Source organism: Megalobrama amblycephala, linkage group LG15 (assembly GCF_018812025.1).
Source record: "Megalobrama amblycephala isolate DHTTF-2021 linkage group LG15, ASM1881202v1, whole genome shotgun sequence".
Taxonomy (NCBI): Eukaryota; Metazoa; Chordata; class Actinopteri; order Cypriniformes; family Xenocyprididae; genus Megalobrama; species Megalobrama amblycephala.
In genome coordinates, this window is record NC_063058.1 from 32,410,621 (window position 1) to 32,433,325 (window position 22,705).

Genomic DNA, 22,705 nt, shown 5'->3' on the forward strand with positions numbered 1-22,705 from the left:
TATTAACAGCAGAGGGCAGTATAGAGACGTATATAGGGCCAGTGTACAGTTATTAACAGCAGAGGGCAATATAGAGATGTTTATAGAGGGCCAGTGTAGAGTTATTAACAGCAGAGTGCAGTATAGAGATGTTTGTAGAGGGCCAGTGTAGAGTTATTAACAGCAGAGGGCAGTATAGAGATGTATAGAAGGCCAATGTAGTTATTAACAGCAGAGTGCAGTATAGAGATGTTTATAGAGGGCCAGTGTAGAGTTATTAACAGCAGAGTGCAGTATAGAGATGTTTGTAGAGGGCCAGTGTAGAGTTATTAACAGCAGAGTGCAGTATAGAGATGTTTGTAGAGGGCCAGTGTAGAGTTATTAACAGCAGAGGGCAGTATAGAGATGTTTGTAGAGGGCCAGTGTAGAGTTATTAACAGCAGAGGGCAGTATAGAGATGTTTATAGAGGGCCAGTGTAGAGTTATTAACAGCAGAGTGCAGTATAGAGATGTTTGTAGAGGGCCAGTGTAGAGTTATTAACAGCAGAGGGCAGTATAGAGATGTATAGAAGGCCAATGTAGTTATAAACAGCAGAGTGCAGTATAGAGATGTTTATAGAGGGCCAGTGTAGAGTTATTAACAGCAGAGTGCAGTATAGAGATGTTTGTAGAGGGCCAGTGTAGAGTTATTAACAGCAGAGGGCAGTATAGAGATGTATAGAGGGCCAATGTAGTTATTAACAGCAGAGTGCAGTATAGAGATGTTTATAGAGGGCCAGTGTAGAGTTATTAACAGCAGAGTGCAGTATAGAGATGTTTGTAGAGGGCCAGTGTAGAGTTATTAACAGCAGAGGGCAGTATAGAGATGTTTGTAGAGGGCCAGTGTAGAGTTATTAACAGCAGAGGGCAGTATAGAGATGTATAGAGGGCCAATGTAGTTATTAACAGCAGAGGGCAGTATAGAGATGTTTATAGAGGGCCAGTGTAGAGTTATTAACAGCAGAGGGCAATATAGAGATGTTTGTAGAGGGCCAGTGTAGAGTTAATAACAGCAGAGGGCAGTATAGAGATGTTTGTAGAGGGCCATTGTAGAGTTATTAACAGCAGAGGGCAGTATAGAGATGTTTATAGAGGGCCAGTGTAGAGTTATTAACAGCAGAGGGCAGTATAGAGATGTTTGTAGAGGGCCAGTGTAGAGTTATTAACAGCAGAGGGCAATATAGAGATGTTTGTAGAGGGCCAGTGTAGAGTTAATAACAGCAGAGGGCAGTATAGAGATGTTTGTAGAGGGCCATTGTAGAGTTATTAACAGCAGAGGGCAGTATAGAGATGTTTATAGAGGGCCAGTGTAGAGTTATTAACAGCAGAGGGCAGTATAGAGATGTTTATAGAGGGCCAGTGTAGAGTTATTAACAGCAGAGGACAGTATAGAGATGTTTATAGAGGGCCAGTGTAGAGTTATTAACAGCAGAGGGCAGTATAGAGATGTTTGTAGAGGGCCAGTGTAGAGTTATTAACAGCAGAGGACAGTATAGAGACGTATAGAGGGCCAGTGTAGAGTTATTAACAGCAGAGTGCAGTATAGAGATGTTTGTAGAGGGCCAGTGTAGAGTTATTAACAGCAGAGGGCAGTATAGAGATGTTTGTAGAGGGCCAGTGTAGAGTTATTAACAGCAGAGGACAGTATAGAGACGTATAGAGGGCCAGTGTAGAGTTATTAACAGCAGAGGACAGTATAGAGATGTTTATAGAGGGCCAGTGTAGAGTTATTAACAGCAGAGGGCAGTATAGAGATGTTTGTAGAGGGCCAGTGTAGAGTTATTAACAGCAGAGGGCAGTATAGAGACGTATAGAGGGTCAGTGTAGAGTTATTAACAGCAGAGGGCAGTATAGAGACGTATAGAGGGTCAGTGTAGAGTTGTTAACAGCAGAGGGCAGTATAGACTGATTATGCTGTGTTGCGTATCAACAGTAGCAATCAATGTGAAGTATTGCTATTCTGTGTCAACAGCAGAGGGCAGTGTACAACTATTGTGGTGTATTCATATTTAAATTCAAGATTTAAATTGCTTTATTGACATTTTTAAAAGTTCTACATTGCCAAAGCATTTATAAACATTTATTAAAAGCCTTTATTGCCATACAATTAAATAAAAGTTTGTACACAGTGTAGGTTGACCTTTCTTATTAATAATAATGGTATTAGATAGTAATACCATAAAATCAAACATAATCACATGCACTGAAATCATATATCATCATCATATAATAATGCCATGCAGTAACAACAGAAAATTCATACAATGTCTATTGTGTGATTTCATTACTTTACCATGGTACATCCTGGGTTTTTTAAGTACCAATCCTAAAACAAATCCCTACAGTAACCTTTGGACATTTGTATTTATTAATAAAGATTTTATGAAGCTGAATTCCTCCCAAAATTCCCACTATTTATTCAGCTTTTACTGATCTACACAAAGACATACTATAGAATTATATCATTTAAATTAACAGCACACCACCACACTATTTTAAGTCCTGATATTAAGTAATTTTTCTTCAAGTGTCTGTATATCAATCAAAGTACTGAATTATTACCTCTTGACCTTTTTAAGGCGTTCTTTGACTTCTTTTGTAAAAGATCAAGTCAAAATCTGCTCTTTTATACATTTTTTGAATAAAAAAACACATTTTACTTTTATTTATGAATAAAATGGAGATTTTGTTCACTTTTGAAGACAATTTTCAGCAAAAGTGTAGCTAGGTTACACACGCGAGCGCGCACACGCCCGTGAGCATGCGCAGTTACCGCCTGCAGCTCGGTCCGTGGCGGCTGCTGCTGTTTCTGTCCGCCGCACCGAGAATCTCCGTGTTTTTCCGTTGCGTTCTCGCCCGCCGCTGTTTATGCGTCCGAATCTGACCGCCGAGCCCGTGCTGCTCGGTCCAGACTCCCGGTAAAGGCTCGTCTCACCTCGGCTCCGGGCGTTATGCGCTCAAATGAGGCCTACATGCTGAAACTGTCCTCCTCTTCCTCCTGCTCCTCCTCCTCCTCCCATGCATGAATCTCACCGTGATGGCTGATGATCAACAACAACAGCCCGGTGCTCCCGGACCGTCCCTGCAGAGTCTCGAGGCGACGGCGCTGCAGTACAACAAGATCAAGAATTCCATTTGGTAAGAGATCCGATCAGTGTCCGATCTCGAAAACATCTCGAGCACCTTGCATGCATCTGATGGTTGGCACTTGTAACGGGATGTCTGATTCCAGTGCATGTTATGTATGATTGTTTACAGCCTGATTTCACCTGGACAGTAGGCCTATATCTCAATCCGTTGCATGTATTATCTGATCTCTGTTGTACAGGATGTCTGATTTTATTGCATGATGTCTGATTTTATCTCGTCATTGCACTGGACGTCAGATGTCATTGATTTCAGATTCAAGTAATATCTAAATTCAGTGTATGGGAATGTTTGATTTCATTCCATAGCTAGCTAGTATGATTTTGTTGCATGTGGTATCTGATTTCAGTGCATGTGATTGTGTCTGATTTCTAATTGCATTGCATTGTGTTGTCTGATTTCAGTTGCGATATGATTTCATTGCATGGACTTTCTGATGTCATTGCATAGAATGACTGATTTAATTTCATGTGTCATATCTGGTTTCAAGTGCATGTAATATCTGATTTCAGTGCATTTGATTATGTCTGATTTCTAATTTCATTGGATTTTGCTATCTGTTTTCAGTTGCAATAGATGTTTGATTTCTTTGCATCGGGATGGAGTCTGTTTTTAATCTTATTGATTTAATTTATATCATTGCATTGGATGCCAGATGTCATTGCATAGCATATCTGATTTCAAATGCAACTAACATATAATTTAATGCATGGGGATGTCTGATCTCATTCCATAGATTGTATGATTTTGATTGGATATATGATTTCAATGCCTGTATTATGTCTGATTTCTAATTGCATTGGGGTGTCTGGTTTCATTTCTTGGATATGACTTTTATTGCATGAAAAATTTGACATGGGTTGTCATTGCATGGGATGTCTGATTTCATTACATGGCATGTCTGATTTCAAATGCAAGTATATGATCTCAGTGCAAAGTCTGCTTGTAATTTCATTTTCATGTCTGATTTTTAGGAAATGAGGTATAAGTTGTCTTTCAAAATCAGACGTCCCATTCAAATCATCAGACATTCCAAGCAATGATATCAGATAATCCATGCAATGCAATTAGACATCATTGCTGTGCAATTGAAATCAGACAATTCAAGCAATGAAATCAGACATTATCCATATGCAATGACATTGGAAAATATGAGATAAAATCAGACTCCATCCCCATGCAATGAAATCATATATTACATGCATTGGAAATCAGATATCCTATGCAATGAAATCATACATCCATTGCAACTAAAATCAGACATCCATGATTTACATACACTTACCCTGAGATGTCCACAAAAGATTATTTTCTCCAGAACCAAGAAACCTGTTAGTTTAGCAGGCAGGTGTAGTAGAAATGCTCATGCCCTGACTCGACCTTTGACACCGTCATTAAGAATGAAAGAAAAGCCCTGCTCTTTCTACGAATTGTTTTATCTTAAATGACTGCAGCCACCTCCAAGAAATGCCCTGCCTGTTATCAGGAACTCAGTGGCATTTCTTGTTTTTTATTTTCTGTGTTTTATACTTTAAGCAGCACAGCCGCACTAATAATTTTTGTTTTCTTGTTTTACAGCAAATCTGTACAATCAAAAGTGGAGAGTATATTGGTAAGTCTCTTATGTTATTATTAATTATGAACATTTAGTGTTTTGTATTATCAGACAGATATTATGGACTCTAAATTCAGATTCTAAATAAGCCATGTAGTAAGTATTTATTGAATATTTATATTATCTTGTTATATTGCTGTTGCCACTTTTTATAAAGGTAATTAGCATTTTTGGAGGTAATATTGGGTAAGTATTGGACGTAAAAAAACTTAATTTTAGATTTTCTATAAAATATCTAATTGAAAGTACTGTTAGATTATTGTACATAATTTTCTTTATTGTTTTGAATTTTTTTCATTTCAAAAAATGTTTGAACCCCTTAAGCATTCGTGTCCATTTTGACCCGGAAGAGGTAATTTCAAAATTAGCATGGTAAAAACATTGAAAACTTTAAAATGTTTGAGCATTTACTCCACTCATGCATTGTTGCTTAAAGGTGAAGACCCAGCTCTATGCATGTTCTGCAAGACTTCCCTTTCTATTAAACATATTCTATTGGACTGTCCTGGTTTTAATGCAAGTAGAAAGCTCTTTTATGAAATTAGTTTACCTAATTACTTATTTAGTAAGATTTTGCCTGAAAAGGTTTTAGAATTTTTATTAATTTAAAAAAAGTATTGTATTTAATTACTTGCTGTGGTTGTTTGTTTGCTTGGTCTTTATTGTATTTATGTGATATTTGTATTTTTGTAATTGAGTTTTTACCATTAAAAATAGCCTCAGATGCTAACATGGCATTAAATAAAATTATACTACTTGAGCATTTACTCATTTATGTTTTGCAGATGAATAGTTTTATACGCCACATTTGTTTGTTTTTAAAATAGTTTTTTTTTTTTTTTTTTTTGCTGAGAATAATGTTTCAGAAAAGTTAGGTAAACTAGACAGAAATATCCACAACTTTCAACCAATAATGTTCAAGGCAAAACTGACAAAAATGAAAGTCAAAAGTCACTCCTTGCAGGATTTTCTATTTTAATTTTGTTATTGCTTTTGTGGGATCCTGTACGGCAGGGATCGGTCCTGGAGGGCCACTCTCCTGCAGAGTTTAGCTCCAACCCTGATAAAACTCACCTGCCTGTAGTTTTCTTGTAACCCTGAAAACATTGATTTGCTGGTTGCTTGATTCAGGTTGGAGCTAAACTCTGCTGGACAGTGGCCCTCCAGGACTGAAGCTGCCCATCCCTGCTGTATGGCATTATATATATATATATATAAATGTGTGTCATGACACCAGTAACAAACAGTGGTAACCATGGAGGCTGTTACCAGGAAGATGAAAACAGGGTTCAGTTTCCCAGGAATCATTTACCTTCATGTACAACAGGTGCAGTTACTCTACATTTAAAGCAAGAAAAATTCCTTAAGCCAATATGGGCAACAGAATATGATGTCACACTCTAGGACTTGATGAATTTATAGTTTCCAGCAACATTTGAACATACAATGATCAACAAATATGTAATTATTTTTATTGAATATTAATGGTGTATGCAAATACTTTTGTGTTTATAAGTACAAGTGTTTAGGAACTTACTATATTGGTTTTGAGTTGCTATTTAGTGTTTAAATAAAAAAAAATCTGTTTCTGTAAGGACAAAAGTTTTTGATTTCAGATGTAAATAATCCAAAAAGTTATTTCCAATCAGAATTTAGATTTTAATCTGTGTGTTTGTAATCAGAATTTAGAGTTGAATCTGTCTGATTCCAATCAGAATTTAGAGTTGAATCTGTCTGTTTTCAATCAGAAATTAGTTGAATCGTTCTGTTTCCAATCAGAATTTCGAGTTGAAACAATCTGTTTGCAATCAGAATTTAGAGTTGAATTTATCTCTTTCCAATTAGAATTTAGAGCTGAATCTGTCTGTTGCAATCAGAATTTAGAGTTGAATTGATCTCTTTCCAATTAGAATTTAGAGTTGAATTGATCTCTTTCCAATTAGAATTTAGAGCTGAATCTGTCTGTTTGCAATCAGAATTTAGAGTTGAATTTATCTCTTTCCAATTAGAATTTAGAGCTGAATCTGTCTGTTGCAATCAGAATTTAGAGTTGAATTGATCTCTTTCCAATTAGAATTTAGAGTTGAATTGATCTCTTTCCAATTAGAATTTAGAGCTGAATCAGTCTGTTTGCAATCAGAATTTAGAGTTGAATCTGTCTGTTTACAATCAGAATTTAGAGTTGAATCTGTGTGTTTGCAATCAGAATTTAGAGTTGAATCTGTGTTTGCAATCAGAATTTAGAGTTGGATCTGTCTGTTTGCAATCAGAATTTAGAGTTGAATCTGTGTGTTTGCAATCAGAATTTAGAGTTGAATTGATCTCTTTCCAATTAGAATTTAGAGCTGAATCAGTCTGTTTGCAATCAGAATTTAGAGTTGAATCGGTCTGTTTGCAATCAGAATTTAGAGTTGGATCGGTCTGTTTGCAATCAGAATTTAGAGTTGAATCTGTGTTTACAATCAGAATTTAGAGTTGAATCGATCTGTTTACAATCAGAATTTAGAGTTGAACCTGTGTTTACAATCAGAATTTAGAGTTGAATCGGTCTGTTTGCAATCAGAATTTACAGTTGAATTGATCTCTTTCCAATTAGAATTTAGAGCTGAATCGGTCTGTTTGCAATCAGAATTTAGAGCTGAATCTGTCTGTTTACAATCAGAATTTAGAGTTGAATCTGTGTGTTTGCAGTCAGAATTTAGAGTTGAATCTGTGTGTTTGCAGTCAGAATTTAGAGTTGAATTGATCTCTTTCCAATTAGAATTTAGAGCTGAATCGGTCTGTTTACAATCAGAATTTAGAGCTGAATCTGTCTGTTTACAATCAGAATTTAGAGTTGAATCTGTGTGTTTGCAGTCAGAATTTAGAGTTGAATCGGTCTGTTTGCAATCAGAATTTAGAGTTGAATCGGTCTGTTTGCAATCAGAATTTACAGTTGAATTGATCTCTTTCCAATTAGAATTTAGAGCTGAATCGGTCTGTTTGCAATCAGAATTTAGAGTTGGATCGGTCTGTTTGCAGTCAGAATTTAGAGTTGAATCTGTGTGTTTGCAGTCAGAATTTAGAGTTGAATCTGTGTGTTTGCAGTCAGAATTTAGAGTTGAATCGGTCTGTTTGCAATCAGAATTTAGAGTTGAATCGGTCTGTTTGCAATCAGAATTTACAGTTGAATTGATCTCTTTCCAATTAGAATTTAGAGCTGAATCGGTCTGTTTGCAATCAGAATTTAGAGTTGGATCAGTCTGTTTGCAGTCAGAATTTAGAGTTGAATCTGTGTGTTTGCAATCAGAATTTAGAGTTGGATCGGTCTGTTTGCAGTCAGAATTTAGAGTTGAATCTGTGTGTTTGCAGTCAGAATTTAGAGTTGAATCGGTCTGTTTGCAATCAGAATTTAGAGTTGGATCAGTCTGTTTGCAATCAGAATTTAGAGTTGGATCGGTCTGTTTGCAGTCAGAATTTAGAGTTGGATCGGTCTGTTTGCAATCAGAATTTAGAGTTGGATCAGTCTGTTTGCAATCAGAATTTAGAGTTGGATCGGTCTGTTTGCAGTCAGAATTTAGAGTTGAATCTGTGTGTTTGCAGTCAGAATTTAGAGTTGAATCAGTCTGTTTGCAATCAGAATTTAGAGTTGGATCAGTCTGTTTGCAATCAGAATTTAGAGTTGGATCGGTCTGTTTGCAGTCAGAATTTAGAGTTGAATCTGTGTGTTTGCAGTCAGAATTTAGAGTTGAATCAGTCTGTTTGCAATCAGAATTTAGAGTTGGATCAGTCTGTTTGCAATCAGAATTTAGAGTTGGATCGGTCTGTTTGCAATCAGAATTCAGAGTTGGATCGGTCTGTTTGCAATCAGAATTTAGAGTTGAATCGATCTGTTTGCAATCAGAATTTAGAGTTGAATTTATCTCTTTCCAATTAGAATTTAGAGTTGAATTGATCTCTTTCCAATTAGAATTTAGAGTTGAATTGATCTGTTTCCAGTTAGAATTTAGGTTTGAATTTGTTTGTTGCAATCAAAATTTAGACATGAAAAGATCTGTTTGCAATTAGAATTTAGAGTTGAATCTCTCTGTTTGCAATCAGAATTTAGAGTTGAATTGATCACTTTCCAATTAGAATTTAGAGTTGAATCTGTCTGATTGCAATCAGAATTTAGTTAAATTCTGATTGTAAACAGATCGATTCAACTCTAAATTCTGATGGCAAACAGACAGATTCAACTCTAAATTCTAATTATAAACAGATTCAACTCTAAATTCTGACTGTAAACAGATCTATTCAGAGTTGAATCTGTTTATAATTAGAATTTAGAGTTGAATCTGTCTGTTTGCCATCAGAATTTAGAGTTGAATCGAAGCTGTTTACAATCAGAATTTAGAGTTGATTCTGTTTATAATCAGAATTTAGAGTTGAATCTGTGTTTACAATCAGAATTTAGAGTTAAATTGATCTGTTTCCAATTAGAATTTAGGTTTGAATTTGTTTGTTGCAATCAAAATTTAGACATGAAAAGATCTGTTTGCAATTAGAATTTAGTTGAATTGATCTTTTTCCAATCAGAATTTAGAGTTGAATCGATCTGTTTGTAGTCAGAATTTAGAGTGGATCTATCTGTTTTTAACACAAAATACGAAAATATGGTGTAGTAGAATGTGATATAAAGTGTTCAGCATTCAATATAGCCAGTGTCAAAAAGAGCATGATGTGTTTTGTTACTCAGTGATTGGCCAGTAACACCTGTTGCTGCTGTACAACCAATCAGAGGCAAGATAACTACTTCATACAGATGTCATATTGTTCAGAAGTCAGAATCAACCTTTAAAGAGTCAAACAGCTTCCATGTTCAGAAAGAATAAGGCTGCTTGTCTGTTTTATGCAATACCTCATATATCAGCCCTAGCATTTATAACAGCTACCTGGTGCATTTAAGAAATAACAGTGAATTGTCTTTTGTCTTTTTTTTTTTTTTATTTACTGCTCATTGGCTGTCAAGCCTCACCCCGTTCATGAGCGCCGGTTTCCCCTAGCAACAAAGAGGCAAATAGAATAGGAAGAGGTGAGAGGAATTCATTCTCACCAGCCAATTGAAAGCGAGGTGGGAGGAGCCTGTGCTGAAACGATGTGTGTCAGCATTGACATGCATGTTTACTGACAAGGTTTACATGGCAACCGGCTAAGAGCAGGGCAGGATTGCAGGTTTGCTGGCGCTGGTCATATGCGCAGACACGCTCCAGTATTGTGCGCCTGCCGGACTCGAGGGGACCTGGTTTTCCCCTTTGAATACGCCAACCTTGCGGTAATGAATGCAGGAGAAAACAGTGATGTCATGGGCCGCGGAGTCTTGCAGGGGCCGAAATAATTTTGACTACTGGATATCTGTGTTGAAACATTAATCATTGCCTTAATCAACCTTCAAGTGACTTGTAGTGTATAATGTGTGATAATGGTGTGGTTATTTGATGTTGTGCATTATAATCAAACTTCTTTCATGATAATTACATTTTTAATTTTTGAAAAAAGTTGGAAAGACTTTAAAACAAGCAAAATCACATCATAACCAAATATAAAACGAATCAGTCGTTCTATAAAATAACTAAGAATTTCACACCCAAATACCAAAAGAACTGAAAGTTTATGTTTTAAATCATAGAATATCACATTTATTACGTTTAATACCTCTACATGACTGCATTATGTTTTTTTAGAGTACAAATAATGTAAAACTTGTGTGAAATGCCTTAGACTCATAATCCTTGTGTCCTTCATTCATGCAGCAAGATGTTGAGAAGTTTACAGATATCGAAAAGCTCTACCTCTACCTTAAGTTGCCTTCTGGTCCCAGTAGTGGCAATGACAAAAGGTACATGTTATTTTAAATTTATTAATTTCTTTCCATATCCCCCTCCCTTCCTTTTTATGATTTGAACACCTCAAAAACCATTTGTGGTTTCTGTGCTTTGCAATATCAAACACACTCATAGCATATATATGTCTGATGTTTATTATCCACTCATGTTTACATTCAGTAAAACATGCATATCTAGTGAGATGCATTAATGAAACAAAATCAAGAAGTGTATATAAATATCATTTTTTTCTTCGTAATATTGCCTAATTTTGCATTTGTTATTTTGCATCATGCTGTATTGAGTCATGTGAGCTAATCATTTCTCCATTTAAATAGATTTTGTGTAAATTATAACATTGCAATACCAAGCTTCCTGTGTTTTATCATTTGTTTCCCCTTATCTGTCCATCATGTCAACCCCTCTTTCCCAACATGATGTCCAATAGAACTGAAAATCAGAGGGGCTCTGCAAGTCCTGCATTATGGTACTACAACTTTAACTATATCAAAGGGAAAAAAATTTAAGTAACTTGTAACGTGATATATTATACAGGAGCAACAATTGTACACACAGCTTTCTGCTGCTACAGCATCACGTTTCAAAGTCTTCCTTTTCCTCTGTTTTTCCTGTAGTGACCAGAATTCCATGTCATCCAGCCGGACTCAACAGATGTACGCGTTCAACTGGATCCGAAATCACTTGGAAGAGCACCCGGAAACCTCACTGCCAAAACAAGAGGTGTACGACGAATACAAGTGAGTGCGATTTAAAGCTGCAGTAATTGGACAGAAGTTGTGTTTGCTTGTACTCATTGGTTTCTCATACTGTTTTCAGGAGTTATTGCGACAATTTGGGTTACCATCCTTTAAGCGCAGCTGATTTCGGAAAGATCATGAAAAACGTTTTTCCGAACATGAAGGCACGCCGTTTGGGCATGAGGGGGAAGTCAAAATATCCTTTTCTGTGGAAATTTCAAATACTATAGATATGCCACATACAGTACACCTAATGTAATACACCTTTTAAATGCATTGATCATATGTGAGAAGTCATGAGAATTGTTTTAAACCTTTACAATGCATCACATACTGCTACAGTGGTCTGCGAAAAAAAGCATTTGTGCACATGCCATCACTCCCTAACCTGGACTTACACAAATCAGGTGATGGGGTGAGTATCCTGTTGTCTAATCATATTAGAATGAAATTTGAAGGATCATGTAATACCAAAGACTGGATTAATGATGCTTTGCATCAGAAATAAATTACATTTTAAGATATATTCACATAGAAGACAGTTGTTTTAAATTGTATAAATATTTAAAACAACTGTCCCTAAACCTAATCCTAAACCTAACCTCTAACCCTCTAACCCTAACCCTATTTACAATATTACTGTTTTTTCTGTATTTTGGCAACCTTGGCATTAGAGACTCATAACTGATGAGGAAATCCCCTCTTATCTGTCTGCTGCTTTAGTGTGAGTTGTTGGAGTCGGCCGGACAGTCTCCCAGTGCCGAAGACGAGATGCGTTCTGCAGCCTGTGGTCTGGTCTGCGAATGGGCTCAGAAGGTTTTGAGTCGCCAGTTTGACAGTGTGGAGGAACTGGCACGCTTTCTTCTTAACAGTCACTATATAGGCACTAAGTCCATGGCAGCTCTTACTGTTATGACTGGAACCCCAACAGGCAAGACAAAAATTACCTCACATGCAAACCTGATGATGCATAATTAAATTGTGGGAAGTCTTGCATTCAAGCTATGTTCATTTCTTGTTTTTAACTTAAACCTGTTTCATAAAAATGCCAGGTATGAAAACCCCTACGCCGGCCTCTGCGTTTGTGCCAACTGGTGAAGCCAACTCATTCCAGCCCCAAGTGAAGACCCTCCCTTCGCCTTCTGTAGACGCCAAACAGCAGCTGCAGCGGAAGATCCAGAAGAAACAGCAGGAGCAGAAGCTCACCTCTCCTTTGCCCACTGATGCCCAGGCTAGAAGGGCAGAGGCGGGCACACCTGTCCCTGGATCCAGCCTGACCTCTGGAAGTCCTGCATTGCTGTCCCCTCAACCAACCATAGGCATTGTGGTCGCTGCTGTTCCAAGTCCTATCACAGTAAGGAGATTTTGTTTGCTAACAGGGTATGGATGATTTGACATTTCTGAATGTACAATTGCTTCAACTATTGTTTTGTTTGCAGGTTCAGAGAAACAGGCAACTAATGACCTCTCCGAGTCCTGTTGGAGCAGCAGAGGGAAAAGTTGTACCGGTGAACTTCCAGGTCGTGACCCAACAAGTTAAGCAGTCTCCAAAAACACCCCAGAATATCCCTGCCAGCCCAGTCGGTGACAGGTTGGCCAGACACAGATATGCCCAGATTTTACCTAAACCTTCCGCCACAAGCGCCATTGCACTTCGCTCACCCCCAACGCTCCTCATCACCAACAGCCCCATCAAGACAGTGATGCCCACGCCCCATGTTAGCTCTGTAAATGTGGTCAAGATGACTGCAATATCTCTAGCACCCAACAGTAGCAGTAATAGTAGTACTCCTACCCCGTTGCGACCTGCTTCGGCAGGCATCAGTAGCACAGCTTCCCAGGAAGAATCTAACCAAACCCAGCAAGCTCAGAATGGGACGTCTGCCAGCTCTCTTCAGTCATCTGCACTTGGGAAAGCTGGACGTCCTTCCACGACCCCAACCCCACTAGCATCCACCATTACCAATGAGGTGAAGGTGACATTCGAAGCTGTGAATGACAGTAACTCGGCTATTGCTGTTGATAAACAAAGCACTGCATCAGGGGCAAGTACAGGACAAAAGAATGAAAGAGCCACTAAATTCAGGGCTTCCAGTGAACCCTCTCTGCTTATTAAGGCATCCCCTGTGCCTGAGAGAGTGATAAGGGCCAAGAGTGACTCCACAACCCCTTCAAGTACAATCATGGAGGCTCTTGCCCCAAGCAGCAATAACAACAATGATCAACCTGAAAGTACTTTGTATTTAACTGTTACTAGCCAGAATGTAGATGCCGAATTGTCATCCATTTGTGCGGTGGCAACTGCAAGCACTTCTTCTAAAGATGCTGGTCTCTGTCTAAAAAGCCCTCGAAAACGCTCTGCATCTGTTTTAGAAACCCATACCATCCCAGTTAAAAGAGTATTCATTTCCCAGCAACCTTTGGATGTTAGCAGCAATGCCAGGCCTGGTCTTGTAATAGCAGCGAAGAAGATCCAGAGACCTGGCACCCCAGCAAGACCAGAGAGCGCTCCATGCAAAGTTACGCTAAAACAGAGTAGCTCTCTTCCAACTCAAATCTTAGCTCTTTCAGACACTCCAATTGGGATCTCTCACACTGTTAATCATCCTCAAGTTGAGAATGAAGTTGTTAATATCAGCCCGAACGAAACAGCTTCTGGTACTAGCACAGCTTTATTGCAGCAAAGTCACCAACAAATCAGCAGTGGTATTTCTCAGGAGGTATCTGCTGTTAGTGAACTCAAGAGCTCGCTGCAAGACTACTCACAACAGATGCAAGCAGAACACAAGCAGAATGCAGCTAATCCGTTACCATTGATGGCCCAGGCAACTGAGACCTCTAGTCAGCTCTCTCTTCAGCAGGACATTGTTGATTTTGCTGGAGCCCAAGCTAGCATTGACTATTTCCCCTTCAATGATGATGATATGACCCAGGATAGTATTGTAGAAGAGCTCGTACAGATGGAGGAGCAAATGAAGCTGAATAGCAGCTTGCAATCCTACCTAAGTTGTGTGGATATATCCCTACAAGGTCAAGGCACAGTTGGCCAAGGAACGATCCTGTCACCCCATCAGACAAGTACACAGTTCTATCATTCCTCTCACAGTAGTGCCACGCCAGTCCATACACCAACTCCGACGCCTACGCCGACACCAACGCCTACTCCAACTCCTACCTCTGAGATGCTACCAGGGGGGCATAGCTTGACCAGAGAAAGCCCTTGTTCCCGAATGGCACCTGTTACCCCAGTGGATAGCATCTTAGGTGGCCGCCATACACCCATCAGCACTCCACTGTCAAACTGCAGCAGCAGTGTTCCTCCGAGTCCCATTGAATGCCGCAATCCTTTTGCATTCACTCCTATCAACTCCAGTATAACTGGTTATCATGATGGTAGTGTTGTGTCCAGCAGTCCAGTGAAACCCATGCAGAGGCCCATGGCCACCCACCCAGATAAAGCCAAGCTGGAGTGGATCACCAATAGGTACAACAGCACCGCAGGGTCTCCTGTTATCTCCACCAACTCCACCATTGGCATCCTGCCCAGTTACCAGGATCTGGTCGAGGACCACTTCCGTAAACCACACGCCTTTGCCATCCCTGGCCAAACTCTCCAGTCTCAGTCAAGGCATCAGGATGGAAACTTGGGAAGGTTAACAACCGTTTCTCCAGTACAACAAGGACAGCAAACCACCCTTAGTAGCAAGCAAGAAAGTTTTGCTGTCCCCGCTCCGTTGGACAACAAAGGGGCAGGAAGCACATCTGCATCTGGAGGTGGAACCTTCCGGTGTCGCAGCGTTAGCCCGGCAGTTCGCCAGCGTAACCTCAGTGGCACCACTGCACAAACAGTCACCACCCCACGCTCTGTTGTTTCTCCCTTTAATTGCCCCCTGACATCTGAGGTTCTGAACATTCTGTCCAACAACCAGTCTGTGGTCAATGCCAGCACCTTGGCCCAGAGGAGCCAATCAGTGCCACTAAACATCATGATGCAGTCTGAGCTGCTGCCCGTCAGTCACCAGGCGCAGCAAAGCAATAGCGCCAAGATCACCACCGTGCTCCTCAGCAAGATGGACACGGACGGAGACGACGCAGTGCGAGGGCTTGGTGTAAACAACCTGCCCGCCAATTACACAGCACGGATGAACTTGACTCAAATCTTGGAGACGACACAGGGCTACCCCGGAGGCCCCAACCCTCAGAACCAGCAGCTGCCTCTGGACTCAAGCCCTTCGCCATTTGACTTCCAGAAGACGGGTTACCTCATAAGCACGGGGGAGGAACAAGTCACCTTCACAAGTGGTGATAGTCAAGCACAATCAGGCCCTGGACTGCAACAACCGGAAGAGCAGCTTGAGCTTCAAGAACCGCCATTGGAGCTGCAAGATCAACATCTACAACTCCAGAATCAACAGCTGCAACTTCCAGATCAGCAATTACAACTCCAAGACCAACAGCTGCAACTTCAAGACCAACAGTTGCAACTCCAGGACCAACAGTTGCAGTTGTCGGACCAACAACAGTTACAAGATGATCCAGACCTCACCCAGCAGCACTTGTTGCCCCAAACCTCGCAGCAGGTTGTGGATCACGATCAGCAAGAGCAACTGGACTTCAACACTACCGTCAAGGATCTTTTGGGGGAGGACAGCCTCAACCCCAGTTCGCAACTCGTCGGACAGGTGGCGTCAGAACTCAGTGCTGTCGCCTCTGACTTTTCCAGCGACATCCGGTTGACTTCTGACCTTTCTAGTAGCATTAATGACCTGAACACTTTGGACCCCAACTTGCTGTTTGACCCTAGTCAGCAGCAGGACCAATATGAAGATGCCACACTGGAAGAACTGAAGAACGATCCTCTTTTTCAGCAGATTTGCAGCGATACTGTGAACTCTGCTGGTTTTGATTGGCTGGAGAATAAAGACCAGCCAACCGTGGAAATGTTGGGATAATATTATTTCCTGTTCCTTTACTGTTAATGTCGCTGTTGTCGTCGTTGTTTTTATTTATGGTTTCTGTTTTGGTTTTTTGTATTGCTACGTTTTGTGTATCCAAAAATATTGAATGACGTGTCTGTGCAGCAAAAATCTGGATGCTCTGGACTGTCCAGTGTAAAGTGCCAGCCTGAGGTAAAACTCTTACAGGCATGTGCTTTATCTGAATTTTTTACAGTTGTTTTGTTTGTATTCCTGTTGATTTCATAGATCATTCCAGTCATTTCTCCCTATTCAGAAGTATGGTCAAATATTTCATCTGGTTCCAATTGGTAGTAAAGTTCGTTCAATATAATGAGACATCACCTGGTGCACAAGCATATCCTTGATTTAATTCACACTGTTTTATATATTTCCATCCACTTAAAACGGTGGATATTGAGGACCTGCATGCATAATTTGCTCTTGTATTTCAACGAAATGCAATATTCCAAGCTGACTTTGGGGAAATGCCCTTTCTAGATGGTCATATAAGTATGTTTTTGGAGACCAAAAGAGTGTATTCAAATATCGTAAGTACAGCAGAAGTGAAATATCATCTACATATCGTAAATCAGTCAGTTCAATGAACTGCAAAGATCTTAGGTGCTACTTGGTGCTGACTTAAAAAATCGCATTTACTGAATCTTTCATCAGCCGTCATTTGTTTTGTCAAAGTGATTTTACACATTTTTGGGGGGAAAGTTATTTAAGGCCATAAAACTTGTACTGTTAAATCCAAACTGTTGGGGAGGGATGAGATTTCTGCTATATACGTTTGTTTTTTCCAGAAAAATAGAAGAGAAGAGACTCGTCTGCCTTATTTCCAGAGTCTTAAGGCCTTATTCCATCTCATAAAAGGCTTTGATGTTCTGAAATCAAGAACGAATTTGGTGCACTTAAAAAAAAGGTGTTGTGAATTAGTGGTGAACTTTATGGATCATCTCTTTAGATGGTTGCTAGCCATTTGTAGGTTTCTGCGCCTTTTTTTGCACATCATTTCGAACTGGTAGTGATGATGGTATGGTGATGGCTAGATATTCTTTCCAACTCGAGATCAACAGGCAAACCTGTGTCGTTTCTCCAGCCTTAACTCCATACCAAAGAGAAGCTGTCGAAGAGCAAGAGACGTTGCGGTTTCCATCTTTAATTGGCATTATTTGAAAGGGGGACTTATAGGACGCGACAATGTATTTGTTTTGTTTTTATCAGATTGCGGGATGTAAATTATGTATATGGCGGATGTACAGATAACTATGGATGGGGGAGCATGTTGTGCAAGTTCACAAAGGCTAAATTTCTAGGCTGTTCATAGACATTAAGGTAGTGCGACATTTGTAAAAAAAGGACATAGTGGTCATTATGAAATTTCCATTTTATCAAGATGCTAATGGTGATGATTTGTAGGTAGATGAGAGTGCCCAAAAGAAAACTTTGAGGAATCATAACGAGTCCATAGCCAGCACGATATCTCGCTTGTTACGTTTCTGGCTTCCTGTGATGTGCTAGTAAATGCTGTCTGTTGGATCTGTAGCTTGCTAATGTACCATTTTTCTTAGGAGTTTATTGGTTCCTGCATACGCAGATGTGATGTGTAAATGGAGAGAGGATGTTATAGCATGGATTTATCGAGGAAAAAATAAGAAATTAGATGAGACTTAAATATAAAGGCGTTAATTTTATCGTGACAATGTTGTGTGCAGAGACGAATCAAAGGAGCAGACACTGGAAATGGTTTGAAATTCATCTTATTGCACTAAAAGCTTTCTTATTGTTTGTTTATTTCTCTGTCATTTTAAGGAACAATTGGTGCCCACGCTGTTTTTCTTCTAATGACAATAAAAAGCTAAAGGGGAATTACTCATGCTAGAAAATGACAGTGAATAATTGCCTTGTGTAGCAATGAGCTCTAATCTCAATGAGATCCGCGTTGTACAACTTCTCATACCCGAGAAGAAAATATGAAAATACAAGAATTAAAAAATGACATTAAGCAGTGTGTTTAAAAAAAAAAAAAAAATTCCAACATGCTTCACCATGTTATAAAATGACTGTATGTGCGCATGTATGTTAAACTATCTATGGTAGTAATTGTTGTGACCACTCCTTTAGCCAATCAGAGCACTGGTATCATTAACCAGGTCAAGAGGGGGCAAAAGTAGTTCTATATGCATTTTATGATGTTTACTAAGTTAAAATAAGTCTGTTTCTGTTCATGAATGTTGTTTTATTGTTACCGTTTCTTATTTCATTTTGAATATATCCTTTTTATATATTAAAAAAAACGCCTATGTGAAGAAAGCTGTAAATATTTTTTATGTTCTGGCATTCATTAATGCACTGATTAATAACGTTTTTTTTTTATTTTACAAGTACGACTCCAGTTCTCTTTTGATACGCAGGGATTGATGCCGCAGTTGGTCCGATGTCTGGTAGGAAAACATGTTCATCCTGTCTGTCCGTTTGGATCTGTAGATTTGAGCCCTCTGATGTGCTTGTTTATCTGCTCTATGTGGACAGTAGCTTGTTAATATTGCAAAAGCGTTTCAGCGATGTTTTGTTTTTTTTCTCTCTCTTTTTTTTTTCCAATGGAAAGTACTCACAGGTGAGATTTTTTAAGTGGTTTTAAAAGCCAATAAACATTTTTTAAACAACACTGTGTTGTCCTGACCTGTGTTTATGCAGTTTTGGTGGTTGAGTCGAGTGTAATGCTGCCCTCTGTTGCTTCATATTGACACTGCAGCAAAAAAAAAGAAAATGAGGTCATATCATGCATGCTGGGATTTAACAAATCCTTAAATCAGCAACATTCTTCAGTATAAATTTTTAAATATATAATCCAAAAATTCTGTTCATATCAGGCATGCATATTAGGTGTTTTTAAATCTGATTAGGTTAGCTTTTATTTCATGTTTACCTGATTTTGTGTGTGTGTAAAATAATTAAAATATAAAATTTTATATATAAATATTCTAATATATGCATTTATACATGCTTTTGTTTTATATAAAGTTATTCTTTTAAAGGCATTATTTTTATCATTTTTATATATATATATATATATATATATATATATATATAAATGTTTATATGTAATATTCTAAATAATTATATTTAACAATATTATTTATTAATAAATATATGTATAATTATAATATAAAATTATATATATTCTAATATTTGCATTTATACCTGCTTTTGTATTTTATGTAAAGTGTATTCTTTTAGTCATTATTTTTATTATTATATATATATATATATGAAATGATAAAATAAAAATAAATCTGCATTGTTTATACTTTTGATCTTTCATTCAAAAAATTCACAAAATTCTAACCATTCATTGAAGGAAAACAGTTGAAAGTGGGGGGAAACTCACATTACGAAATAAATGTTTTTCTCCAGTACATGTTTGCCACAATTATTGGCACCCCTAGAAGTTCTTATGAGTAAAATATCTCTGGAGTATATTCCCATTCATATTTACATTTTTTTAGCCCACCAGTGTGACTAGGAACATGACATTGTCCAGCCATGACTTCCTGTTCCACAGGAGAATAAACATGAGGAAACACAAATGCCAAATTCCCTTAATCATTCATCACAATGAGTAAAAACAAAGAATATAGTTCTGATGTGCAGCAAAAGATTGTTGAGCTTCACAAAATAGGAAGTGGCTGTAAGAAAATACCTAAAGCATTGAAAATCCCCATTTCCACCATCAGGGCAATAATTGAGATGTTCCAATCAACTAAAGATGTTACAAATCTGCCTGGAAGAGGACGTGTGTCTAAATCATCCTAATGTGAAGTGAGGAGAAAGTTTGAGTGGACAAAGACTCTCCAAGGATCACAGCTGGAGAATTGCAGAGATTAGTTGAGTCTTGAGTCTCAGAAAGCCTAAAAAAAATTATCAAAAGCACCTACATCTACAAGTTGTTCAGGAGGTTTTCAAGAAAAATCCTCCTCACTCATCCAGAAACAATCTCCAGCATATTCAGTTGTCAGACATGACTGGAACTTCAAATGGGACGAGCTTCTATGGTCAGATGAAACTAAAACAAGAGCTTCTTGGCAGCAAACCCACCAGACGGGTTTGGTGCACACATGGATAAAAAGTGCCCCATGCCCACGGCTAAATATACTCCTGGATCTTTAATGTTGTGGGCCTATTTTTCTGCTGGAGGTCCTGGACAATTTGTAAAGATGGTATCATGGATTCTAGCAAATACCAACATATAAAAAATCAAAACCTGACCGCTTCTGCTAGAAATCCAATAATGAGTCGTGGTTGGATCTTCCATCAGGACAATGATCCAAAACAAACATCAAAACCAACACAAAAATGTGTCACTGAGTACAAAATGAAGCTTCTGCCATGACCATCCCAGTCCCCTGAACTGAAGAGAAGAAGCACCAGCATGGAGCTGGAATCTGAAGGATCTTGAGAGATTCTGCATGAAGGAATGGTCTCTGATCTCTGGTCAGGTGTTCTCCAAACTCATCAGGTAATATAGAAGAAGACTCAGAGCTGTTATCTTGGCAAAAGGAGGTTGCAAAAAGTTTTGAATAAAAGGGTAACAATAATTGTGGCCAACGGGTTTTGGAGAAAAACATTTATTTCATAATGTGATTTTCCCCCCACTTTCAATTATTTTCCTTAAATGAAAGGTTATAATTTTGTGAATTTTTTGAATGAAAGATCAAAAGGATAAACTATGCAGATTTATTTTCACAGCTGCTTTTGCTCATAATTACTAAGGGTGCCAATAATTGTGGAGGGCACTGTATATATAATATATATATATATATATATATATATATATATATATATATATATATATATATATATATATATATATATTTAATAACAATAACTATTAATATGTATATATTTTTAAAAATATAAATATCAAATTATATATTTAATCATATATATATATATATATATATATATATATATATATATGTATATAAATTTAAAATAGTTAATACAAATATATATATATATATATATATATATAATTATTTATTAATATTTAATTTAATTTGCCATAGTGACATTTCTCATTTACATTTAATTTAACTTAATGTGCTAAAATAACTAAAACTGAAATAAAATAATAAAAAATAGACATTAAAAAATACAAAAACAAAACTAAAACCTGAACAAAAATGAAAACTAATTGAAACTATTAGTAACTAAAATAGCATGTCTGTGTTATCTAAAATAACACTGTTACGAATTACATGCCAAAGTTGAATTACGGTTCCTGACTCATCAAACCGCACTATAATAATAATGCTCTTCTGCATATTCGATCATATCTGCTTTTGCGGGGAATAGAGGTCATTCTGTCCAAGCCAGAGGTCAAAGGTCAGAGGTTCCTGTAGATGGAGGTTCACCCTGGACGTGTATCTGACCAATGAGAGCGCAGCGGCCGAGTGTTGTGTCCCTTTCCCATGGTCCAACGCATATTCACACAATGCTAATGACTCCGGCCCTATTGATCCTCGCCCCTGCTGTCGCTTCGCGTCACACATCACGTCTGTCGGACAAACACACAAGTACAAATATTATATTTTAGCATAACTCATCTTACTATGCTGAGAGAGAAACCCTCGACTGATCAATCAGTGATCTTCTCTAATCAATAACTGATTACATTGAGTACACAAACACATCTGCTGAGGTTCACTGTTCTCCTCTGACTCTTCATGTCATAGTGATTGATAATAGTGATTTAAGAATGTTTAGATATTTGTACTGACAAATATCAAGGAAGAATACTTAAATTTTGAAGTAGAAAGACTGAAATAGTATTAGTATTTTCTTGTAAAACCCTCCAATGATCTTTGTTTTATTTACAACTTCGAAAAATCATTTTTACTGGTGATTTGAAACCACTAAACGAGCCCAAACTGACCCATCCTGTCCTCTGGATGAATGTAAACAGAAAGCGAGTGTGTTTCTCTGATCTCACAGCTGTTTTGCTATTGTCCTGCAGGGTGAGGGGCGGATCGGCCGATACAGCTGCTCTCTGGATCAATAACCGCATTTGCTGCGCATGCGCAGACGCACACGACCCGTCGCACGTCATAATTACTCTGCGTTCAGCTGTTGACCATTTATTTTTTATTTATTTATATATATAAAAGGTATTTTTAAAAATTAAAAATAAAAATTTAAAAATTACATTTGTCAATTAATATTTTAAACAATATTTACACTTGCGGTAAGTGTGTCAGATTAGCTAAAAAATCACTTCATTAGTTTACCATGGTTATGTTGACCAAAAATGGGATGAACAATATTTTATGTGTTTATATGTTTTGTCAAAGAAAATTAATG

At 38.0% G+C, this 22,705-nt stretch overlaps 1 protein-coding gene and 1 long non-coding RNA gene across 2 annotated transcripts; one reads left to right on the plus strand and one right to left on the minus strand.

The window, feature by feature from the left end:
• The first annotated feature begins 2,768 nt into the window (after nt 1-2,768).
• Nucleotides 2,769-19,010, plus strand: LOC125247666 (DNA-binding protein RFX7). The gene is made up of 10 exons (XM_048159098.1): nt 2,769-3,156; nt 4,744-4,777; nt 10,552-10,637; nt 11,072-11,110; nt 11,259-11,381; nt 11,461-11,577; nt 11,712-11,796; nt 12,105-12,312; nt 12,434-12,735; nt 12,821-19,010. The coding sequence occupies exons 1-10, from the start codon at nt 3,041-3,043 to the stop codon at nt 16,331-16,333; spliced, it is 4,623 nt and encodes a 1,540-aa protein (XP_048015055.1). The 5' UTR covers nt 2,769-3,040; the 3' UTR covers nt 16,334-19,010.
• A 12-nt stretch (nt 19,011-19,022) lies between these two features.
• On the minus strand, nt 19,023-22,444 carry LOC125247679. The gene is made up of 3 exons (XR_007180140.1): nt 22,281-22,444; nt 21,760-21,902; nt 19,023-19,091 (listed from the first exon to the last, which is right to left on the minus strand). It is a non-coding gene; the product is annotated as an uncharacterized LOC125247679 (long non-coding RNA).
• Nucleotides 22,445-22,705: the final 261 nt, after the last annotated feature.

What these genes read in the sequence shown, in the direction of transcription:
- LOC125247666 (XM_048159098.1), top strand. Translation starts at nt 3,041, where the DNA reads ATGAATCTCACCGTGATGGCTGATGATCAACAACAACAGCCCGGTGCT. An exon ending in AAGATCAAGAATTCCATTTG is followed by an intron (nt 3,157 to 4,743) that starts GTAAGAGATCCG and finishes CTTGTTTTACAG; the next exon opens with CAAATCTGTACAATCAAAAG. An exon ending in TACACAAATCAGGTGATGGG is followed by an intron (nt 11,797 to 12,104) that starts GTGAGTATCCTG and finishes CTGCTGCTTTAG; the next exon opens with TGTGAGTTGTTGGAGTCGGC.